Genomic DNA, 10,804 nt, shown 5'->3' on the forward strand with positions numbered 1-10,804 from the left:
ATAATTTTCTAATATAATTTATTTTAAAAAATTTTAATTTTTTTATATAATATTTTCACACATGAATTAATTGAATTTATATATGAAATGTTCTTTGATGTATAAAAAGATTATTTTTTTGACTTTTATAAAAACCAGGTGTGAACGTAAGAATATATAATAAAAATAAGAATATAAAAACTAATTCCTTCTTTTATTTATCTTTGCAGTATTTGTCGAGTTTTGTGCCAACTCTTATAACAACGGGGAGAAATACTAGTCGTTTCTTTCATGAATTAGGAACGAACTTAAATATATTCCGTAATATACTTCCTCATGTCAATGATCGTATGTATCTACCTACCAGACGCGTTTCCAGAGTCAATTCTAGGCGCAATCGTAATCGAACAAATGAACAATGTATTGATCCAAATCAGCCGTCAACTTCGTCCGGCCTTGATTCGATTGGTGATAATAGCCGAAGTCGCTCTCCAAATACAAGCCTAGAAGGTAACGCTTCTTCCACGCGTTTGAATACAAAATCTAAGACTAAAATGTCGAAAAGAAAAAAGAAAAAACTCGCCAAGAATTCGAAGAAGAAAACCAGCAATAATTTATTTCGAGAAGTGCGAATTAAAGAACTCAACAATGATGGCGAAGAGGAAGAAATAGTGACGTATGTCAAAATTGCATCATCCACATCAAGGAGGAAGTGTAAGAAAAGTACAAAAAAAACCGGCAAGGTATAACGCTAATTTCTCCTCAAATGTAGCATAATATCTTAACACGTAACATTGCTCATCGCATTGCCAGATGCGTATATAACATTTTCTGAATCTTTTTCATGTTTCGCGATAATGTGAATGTATATTCTGTTTGCATTCTCTTTATTGATTAATAAGTAAAAATTTTTGTATAATTCCCGTATTTTATGCTGTGTTTTAAAATATATGTATATGTATAACTTAATTCTTATAAAATTGAATTGTACGGTCTGGTAATGCCAGGGTGTCTCATTAAGTGTTCATCATCTTGGTCTTCCGATCCAGACTATCCGATCACTGCTGTATTCCCCAATCATATTTATGCTACCTTCGTAACACAATTAAATTGAATTAGACTTTTCGATTGTAACTCATTGTTCTTAATTTATATAAATAAAATGATTTTCTCACACTAGATGCACTTGGTTTTTTTTCTTAATTTTGCAAATGACTTTATCATATTCATATGCTAAATCTTAGAAACTTCCTTTATCATATTTATATGCTAAATCTTAGAAACCGTTTAACTTTAAGATTAAAGTCATATGTGTAATTTATTTTCTTAATGTGATTTTTCTATTTGTAATATATTTTTATATAATTCGTGAAAAGTATAAGATATATTAATATAAGTTAATAAAATAATACAGTTTTGTAACTAAATACATTGAAAATATTTAAATCATGTATAAGAAGATTATCCTAAGAGCATTGCCATCAACAACGATACATCTATTTAGAATAATCTCAAGAATAATATAAACCAAATATTAAAGAACAATGAATTTACAAATTAATTTAATAGACTTATTTTAATGAGATTTTTAATTGTCTTGCTTTCAAAATAATTTTAATTTACTATACTAATTAAACTTATGTATATTTTCTAAAATATTACACCCTAGTCAATAAAATCTATTAACTGCTTATTTTACTTCTGTCTAATTTACTTCTGTCTTCTTATCTTAAAGATAAATTTGAAAATTTTTAAAGAGCATTTTTTTCACAACGCCTTTTCCTCATTTTACGTTTTATTTTCATCTAATTTTTGTTATTAAATGTACACATTGTCTATCGTATTTTTTTTTATCTTTATAAAAGCACATATGTAGTTATTATTTCTCCAGAGGAGAAAATACAAGCGACGTGCGCGCATTGAAGCATCCGTGCTGAGTACACGAACGGTAAAAAGAAGATTGGCCACTATACTCGGTGTGAAGAAATCGAAGATGCCTCAGCTTGTACCTGTCATGAAAAATAACATCTCTGTACCTGAGAAAAGCATTCTCATAAATGCCAGACATAGCGCTGGTATATCTCAAGTCAGTCTCTTTGGAAATGATCTGGGATTAGGTTACAGTCCACCTGGGTGAGCAATTGATCCTATTTATTCATTCTTATTTTTAATTGGTTTCCCATCTTCCTACAAGTCTGTACAATTTTTTTCTTGAACGCAGATAAATATGCAGTATGTTTCATTTTATTAATGCTGGATTGCATACTTTTTATTTTAGGCAAAATGCATGAGATATTGCTCTATGTGTATATATTATTCTATAATATTTAATCCTCCATTGTTCAGATGATTTTGGTTTAAAAAAGTTAGAAATATAATAAAAATAAAATTATAAGAAAATAATATTTTGTGAAATATTTTAATAAAAAAAATAATTTTATTCCCTAGTTCGGACTATGACGATGAAGATTCTATTGGAATTGGAAGTGGTCCTATGATAAACGTACGACAACGACGAACAGCAATGCCGTCGATCAGACGCCGCGCCATTTTAAAAACTATAGTTGATCCAGTCAATGAAATAGATAATACTGGCATAACAGATCTACTGAGCAGTATAATGAGCAATCAGGAGCTATGGCATTCGACCAAGAAGAAGGCGGATGTGGTCTTGAAAGCTGACGGCACGTTGTTTGTGAAGAATCTTGAAAAAGAAAACAAACATAGTATCAATAACAATGAGAGTCCGAAGAAAGAGAAGCAGGATGAAGAGGAAGTCACGCAACATGAGGAGGCAATCCTGAAAAAGGTGGATACACCATTGGATCTGTCTAATATTAATTCTAGTGATATTACGCAGGCGCCAATGTACAACAATCCCTGTGGCGGAGGTGGTGGTAGTGGTGGTGGTAATAGAGGCAACTTCCGGGGTGGTTATGGTCGTGATAACGGTCGACATGGTGGCCACGGAGGGCAGACCTACGGCGGTGGTCGGGATTCATTACCACCAAGCGGTGGTGGCAGGCATAATTACAGCGGCGGGACCGGCGGCGGTGGTCCGCGGGACAACTTTGGGAATCGCGACTTTGGTCCGCCGCCGTTCTACAATCCAAATTTTGAGCACTGTGGCGGACCACCCATGTTTGGTGCCCACGCGCTGCCGCCGCCGTTCCGCAACCGCAATCCTCAGCATTTCCGCAACGAACGGATGCGTTTTCCGCCGCCACCCAGCGAACGACCGTTTAATTATACGGACGGCAATGGCGGCTTCGATCAGAGGCCGCCGTTTCCGCACGTAACGGATCGATTTCCCAGGCCTCCTCGACTACCCCCGTTAGGCATACCGCCTCCTGGTGCTCCGTCCGTTGTACCACCAAACGCACCGGAAACAATAAATATGCAGCAGCCGATACACATGCACAACAGTCTACCTTCGGTCAATCTGTCGGAAGATATGACGCGAAATTATCAGCTACCATCTGAGCAGAATGATCGCATTGTGATGCCGGATCCCACGGCCGGGTCACCCGTAATTGCGTCACCCGTAGCTGCATCACCTGCTGCGCGACAAGATAATGATGACTGCGATATTTATTGCGACATCGAACCACTAGCCAAGTCTGATTGCGATACACAGGAAGAGCTTCACAATAATAGCTCGATGATTTTGTTGCCACCGCCAGAACCGCCATCTGGTTTGTTGAATTTTGAAGAAAACTCCAGAAGCGACAAGGACGACAGTGAGCAGGAATTGGTGATTGACGATAGCCATAAGGAGGAAATGCCAAGAGATCTGCCGATAAGCGGCGACAAATATGATCCGTTTGCAGCCGACAGCGACAGCAATGATGATGTAGCCACTCCGTTGAAAACGTTAGAAAAGGCAGATATGTTGCGGAACAGCATAGACAGTTGTAATATACCTATGCCAAGTGCGCCGCCGTTAGTCTCTGCGACTTATCCTCCGTTGCCAACTGCCGCGACGACAATTCAAAGTAGAGAACATACACAGGAACCTATTCGGTTGACTGCGTACGATGATGATGATGATAATGACTCACAGTCGGACTGCCCGAATTTTTCCATCTACTCGTCGCAAACTATGGATGTGGCTAGGCATACAGAACAAGAATTATCACAGCAGCTGGGATCATTACAACCGCCGCCGTTACCGCCCAGCATTCCCGATGATGATGATATTATTGTGGGAGACATTCAAGCCTGCGATCTGCCGGATTTGCCACCTGAGCCGGCCGATCCTTATCTCGAAGCGCTACAGAAAGAGCGTCAAACCTTGAGTAAGATACCGCCGAAGAAGATCTCGCATGACTCGCATCGTGGTAAGATTACCTTCAAAATCGGTAACAAAATTAGGCTTAATAATCGGCTGAGTGGCCTGCAATTGGATGATAATTCGCAGAACAGTGTTCTTCAGAAAAAAACTATGATGGCGTCATCGAGAGACAAACAGCAACAAGAGCAAGATAGCAATAAAGATGTCAGTTCATCAAAATCAGAGATTGAATCCACAGTCGTACAATCGTCGATAGCATTGGACCAGTTTATTAAAATAGGACCACAAATTGCTGAAGAAGAAGAAGAAGAAGAGGAAAAAGAAGAAGAAATGGAGTTGGAGCCTGTTTCAGAGAGCCCTAAAAAGAAAGAGTCATTTAAACTTGATAGTCAACGCGGAAGCAAAGAATCCCGTTCCGAGAACTCATCGGATGAAGAAGCTATGTCGGTGGATGAGAAACCGAAACATGTCGATACTTCATCCAACAAAAAGGAAGAAGAAGACAATGAACAAGAAGTGCAATCGGTGGCGGCAAATATCATACCCCAAGAGACCATAGTGGTCACGGAAAGCGCAATGTCATCGCCCACTCTTGACATAGCTCGGTTATCACCAAGAAAATTGGACAGCAGTGAGCTGAGTATTGAATGCAGCTCGGAAGACTTGGAAGGTGGTGATACAATAAACAAAACCATGTTATCTCGTTCAAATACCGAGATACAAGGTGAGATGACTGCAGACGACTCGCAAGAGCGAGAATCAAGCAGTGATGACGAATGTTCATCGAGCAGCCATAAACTTGCCAAAGCGAATGATAATAAGGATGACAAGGATGGTGATAAAGCGTCGAGCGACAATGAGGATCCAAATTTGTCGGATCAACGGAACGAAAAGGGAAGTTTTTCGACGGTGGATGATGAAGTAGAGCAATTCCCGATCGAGAAGGATAAGATAAACGAGCCACCTGTACCTGCCACTTTCGATAACAATTGGGATTCGGATGGCGCTTATACACCTTGCAAAGATGAATTGCCTTTGAGGGATGAGAATACGCTGGTGGAGCGATGTATGCCGTTTGAAGCCGGCTTGGAGCCTATCACACCGACAAAAGATAAAACAAATGACGATCTGGATGACTGCAGATCATTGACTGGTTATGCTGAGCTGGGCACTGAGGCTATCTCCGAAACTGACGACGCGATAAATTTCGAGGAGGAATTGATCGCCTTGGCGTTACGTAAAGAGAGAGAAAAAGAGATGGAGGATGGCGAGATATTAGACGAGAGTAAACTGGATACGAAGGAGCGTGAAAAATTCAGAGAAGATAAAGAAGATGGTAAAAAGAAGAGAAAAAAAGATAAAAAGGAAAAGAACAAGGAGAGCACGGAGAAAAACAAGGAGAACATTTCATCAGATAATCTAGTCTCTTGGAAAAAACTTTCAAAAAATACAAAGGACAGGCCATACCGCGACAAGGATAAACGGTCTAAGTCTAAGTCAAAAGAAAGGGAAAGAGAAAAGGATAAGTCTTCTAAGAAAAAGACAAAGGAAATTAGTAAGAAGAAGGAGAAGAGAAAAGAGTTACCGCGATATGATGTAAGAAAGATCGTGGCTGAAAAACCATCACGACCGAGAAAAGATGAGTATGGCAGGGACATCAGGGAGAAGTCACGAAGCAGATCGAGAAGTCGTTCGTCGAATAGAATTCAGTTAAGCTCAAAGGATCGACGAAGTCAATCGTATTTGAAGGGACGATCAAAGAGTAGATCCCGTCTCCGATTGTCCTGGTCGAGAGATCGTGGCCAATCGTATTCCAAATCGTGCCGTTCCAATTCGCGCAAAAGATCGTCTTCTCATATCAGACGCAAGTCGCGAAGGCGATCTCTATCGAGACGGTATTCCATCTCACGTAGAAGATCGCGTTCGCTGTCTCGCAAGCGGCGATCGCTGTCGCCTAGACGACGTAGGCGATCACTGTCGAAATCGCGCGATAAGCGGAAGGAGAAAACGAAGAAGTACAAGTCGCGTAGTCGCTCCAGGAACCGTAAGAGATCGCGCAGCAAGTCACCGAAGAGGACGTCCAAGGCACGCGAGAAGAAGCACAGCAAGAGGAAGGCGCACAGTCGGTCGCGGTCGAAGGCCAGGTCAATCTCGCGAGAGCGGGATCGTAACAGGAACTGGGAACAGCTGAATGAGAAGAGCGTGGAGCAAGAGCAGCAGTTTCCACGTGAGCGCGAAGAACGCGAGCGTTCATGGAGCGCGCAGTGGACGCCATCCTGGTCGCGTTCGAGATCGAAGACACCACCGCATATCCAGCAGGAGCCAATTGGGGCGCGAAATTGGTCACCACCATCCGTACTGGATAACGTGTCACCAAAGAATCTGACTGTCATATTAACGAACAAGGAGGCGATAAAGAAGAAGAAGAAAGAACGGCGGAAAGAGAGTCGGAAGTCCAAGGAGGCGGAGAAACGGCGAAAGAATAAACGCAACAGGACTCCGCCGCCGTCAAAAGAAGTATTTGCTAGCGGCGACAATATACTGGTTAGCGTATGCTTCAACAAAGACAACGAGACGAATCCGTTGTCTTTACCGTTGGAATTACCAACCACTATTCCATTGTCACCTCCAATAAAACGTCGTCGAAGAGAGTCCGTTCAGACAGAGACCACGCCTTCCACGAAGCGATCGAAGAAAGATAAGACAAAAGATAAGCGATCGAAGTCACCGAAGGCGAAGAAAGATAAGAAGAAGAAATCCAAGGCGGCAGAGATTGCAGCGACGAAGAAACCCGTGGCCGTGATCGATCTGGATCAATCGCCTTTCCGCGAACAAACGCCATCACCTCGCGACGTTATAGTACTGAGCGACGATGATGATAAACAGGTACAGGAAACGCTCACTGCATCGCCGGAACAATGCCCGCCATCGCAGGCATCGCCACCGCGTGAGCAGTTTGTCTCACAAGGTCCTAAGACTCCGCCGGAGCCGCAGATCAAATTCTCCATAAATAAGCAGCCCAGCAATCTTAGACCGTCCCTGATAAATCCGCTGTTGGAAGAGGAAGAAGAAGAGGAAGAAGAGGAGGAAGAAGAGGAGATGATGGATGAGCGGGCCGAAGAGGAGTTAGAGATGCGAGCGCAGGAGGAATTGGAACTACGTCTCAAAATCGGTCCCAACACACCTCCCGAGCCACCAACATCTCCGCCAACTTCTCCGGACGCTTACGATCCCTTTGACCCAACTAAATCTCGTTCACCAACGCCGGATGCCAGCCAAGAAGCAACACCAAACGATGAGCATGACCGAGCACAGCGCAACTCGCCCAGGAAGCACGACGGAGCTGCGGATACTCCGTTGCCGTTGGATGAGCCCAGTCAACAGCAAGAACAACCCCCTCAGGAGAAGCCGATAGAGAAGCCAAAGATAATATCGATAGTAACTATCAAGAGACCATCACCTCAGAGAGATGTCTCCGCGTCTCCAGTGCCGGAAAGCCAGACTGACGTAGCCCAATCATGCAGCAGTAGTCCGCCCAAGACTCAACAGAATCCGCAAAATGTGCAATCGACTGTCAATCCGTTTAGTACTATCAATCCCGTCTTAGCGACGGTAGCGGCTGCAGTACAGAGAAGCTTCAATGCTAGCAACACGTCTAATCCCGCACAAAGAACTCTGCAGGTATTTGTTTTTATTTTATTTAAATGTTAATTTTAATCAATTCATTCTAAGTATTACGAATTGCTAAATCAAATCATTTGATACTTGGTTTTCTTGCAGCCTAATCGCATCTCACCGAGCAATCAGATAAAGCAACGCACAAACGATAGACCGCAGCTTCCTAATGTATTTGCAAATTCTGCGAAGTCATCCACTTTGCCGCGATCTTCCAAATCCACTCAGAATAAAAACAGTTCGACGGTAGGGCAAAACGGTAATGATGCGACCATAGATATGACGAATGACAATATCATCGACATGTCGTCCCCTTATTCACCGGGATCGACCCTGAGTGATAGCCTGTTCGATCCACCTAGTCCTGTCAATTTTAATAACTCACCCGTTGCAAATGCACCACCACCTGCCGCTGTTAAAACCAGCGGCACACCGAAGATCAACAAGAATGCGGAGAAGAAAGATCCGTTTGATGCATTATTCGGTGGAATACTGCCTCCAATTAAGACTGCAACCAAAAACAGAATTAAAAAGGTTACTAAGGAAAAGGCGAAGAAGTGTACGTACTTTAATTTTCGTTTTTTTTTTAATTGAAACGGTACAGAGAGATCTGAATCTTATTTGTAGTAATTATTATATATGAACAATATAACAGATGCTGTAAGATTAGTGATAAAGTTTCATCTTTTTTAACATTAGCGAATAAATATATTAATAGTATATAATATAATAACAGTAATTAATATTAATATTTCAGTAAACTTATGTAAATGATATATTTTATAGCTACCAATCCTAAGGTTGGCGTACGCATGGACGAAAATCAGCTTCAAATTCTGGACGATCTTCCTAGCTCTGCCGTAGAAATGCAAGTTAAAGATAAGGTATGTTAACGACGTTCAATATAATTTGCAAAATTACATTGAATATGTAATAAAATGAATATGTAATAAAATGATGCAAAATTTTTTATCTGTATTGTTGCAGTTTCTTAAAAAACTAAACCGACAAGAGAGAGTCGTGGAAGAAGTGAAATTGGTTCTCAAACCCCATTATACCAAAAAACACATCACAAAAGAGGAATACAAAGATATCATGCGCAAAGCAGTACCTAAGGTAAATATTATTTAGGTTTTTTAATAATTAAAAGTAATATTGAATAAACATAATCCAAGAAATAAGAATACACATAATAAAAATCCTACAATCTCAATTACAGATATGCCATAATAAGACAGGCGAAATTAATCCTAAAAAGATAGCCCATCTAATAGAAGCGTACGTAAAGAAGTGTCGAAATAACAAGAAGAAGACTTCTGGTAAATTAACGAAACCTACGTAAGTGCAATTTGAATACAATCGCATTATACAGCTTTTATATTAATAAAATGAAGTTTAGGTCGCGCTTAATCATGCACGCACGCACGCACACAAGTGAAATTAATAACTATATTTACACGCATCCTTAATCGAGTTTAATAACATCCATAGTTATGAAACTGATTAATTATAAAATACAGTCGTTCCATTCTTCCGAGGAACTGCTGTGATTGGCTAATTTCATAACTACGGATGTTATGAATAAGCGTGCCGTGTAAATGTAATCAATATTTCTCTCATCTTTTCATGCAATGTAATGAAATTTACAGGAAAACTCTATGGAGTTGATTACGTGTTGGCAATCCTAGCGCATTAGAAAGTTCTTCAACGTTAGGCCTTTCCTTAGACCACGCGTAAAACACATTCTCTCTTCTGGATGGTAAGTGAATTAGAAATATGCATATACATATGTATTTATATGCATATATCTATACTATGTATATGCATGTATCTATGCATACACATCTATCGATGAGCGAAATATGTATTGTGTGTACATACTTAATTCATTAATTGTAAGCGTAATATTTTTATTTATCTAATTGTTTAAATACGAAAGAATAAGAGTTCGTGATTATTACTATTATTCACAAATATTAATGTATAGATACGATCGCACGTATTCGCGAAGGCACTCGATGATGTATGGCCTCTGTCCGAATATACAGCTGTACATTGCGATGCCTTTTAAAATTCGGTTCGGATCACGATCAACGATCCTCCGCTAAATTAACTAGGAAATATTATTGTACGATAAGATTATAATTTAGAATGTGTGATTGCGTAATTCAAAAAAGTGAAATGAATAACGAAAGAACGCTCAACTAATTTGAATCGCTATTTATGAAAGAGGAAACGGATGACCAGGTGTATTTTCCCAATAACTTACGATGTAAAAAAATTAATAGATCCTTAAATCAAGATAGATTCTTAAACCTTTATATAAGCGAAAAATGGCCTGCTGAGAGCTTTTACCAACGAGTATGTTTCCGAAAATACACGATATGTGCGACACCTTGTTTCACTTTATTCATATTATGTAAACAGAAGATAAAACAGCACACAAGTAAAACACATTTCTAATCAGCGACTTCAAATGTAGATAAATCATGTATAAAAATGCCGGATGTTGTCTCTGTATGTAAATTCGATATAAGTTGCGTTTTACTATGCTTATATGATTCCGTACGCCCGATATGTAAAAGAGACGTCCATTTTTAACAGCCCGTTTTCTGCTTTTCAGAAAAAAAAAACTACTGTCTTATAGACTGTAACCCGTATTCATGTCTCGCCTTTAGCAGTAAACGCGGCTCGTGTGTCATAGTTCATATGATACGCCTCCGTCATTTACATGTATATACATACATATATGATCGTATTATACACACACACACACACACACACACACACACACACACACACACACATACATACATACATACATACATACATATATATATTACTTATATATATATA

At 39.9% G+C, this 10,804-nt stretch overlaps 1 protein-coding gene across 1 annotated transcript in view; it reads left to right on the top strand.

The window, feature by feature from the left end:
- Window positions 1-9,422, top strand: part of LOC108688472 — a 12,035-nt gene extending 2,613 nt beyond the window's left edge. The window contains exons 6-12 of the mRNA XM_018194743.1: window positions 210-722; window positions 1,871-2,112; window positions 2,428-7,954; window positions 8,054-8,507; window positions 8,735-8,832; window positions 8,936-9,064; window positions 9,168-9,422. Of these exons, the coding sequence (XP_018050232.1) occupies window positions 210-722; window positions 1,871-2,112; window positions 2,428-7,954; window positions 8,054-8,507; window positions 8,735-8,832; window positions 8,936-9,064; window positions 9,168-9,290 (7,086 nt within the window). The 3' untranslated portion in view covers window positions 9,291-9,422. The remainder of the gene's footprint in view (window positions 1-209; window positions 723-1,870; window positions 2,113-2,427; window positions 7,955-8,053; window positions 8,508-8,734; window positions 8,833-8,935; window positions 9,065-9,167) is intronic.
- The last annotated feature ends 1,382 nt before the right edge of the window (window positions 9,423-10,804 follow it).

Source organism: Atta colombica, unplaced genomic scaffold (genome assembly GCF_001594045.1).
Source record: "Atta colombica isolate Treedump-2 unplaced genomic scaffold, Acol1.0 scaffold233, whole genome shotgun sequence".
NCBI lineage: Eukaryota > Metazoa > Arthropoda > Insecta > Hymenoptera > Formicidae > Atta > Atta colombica.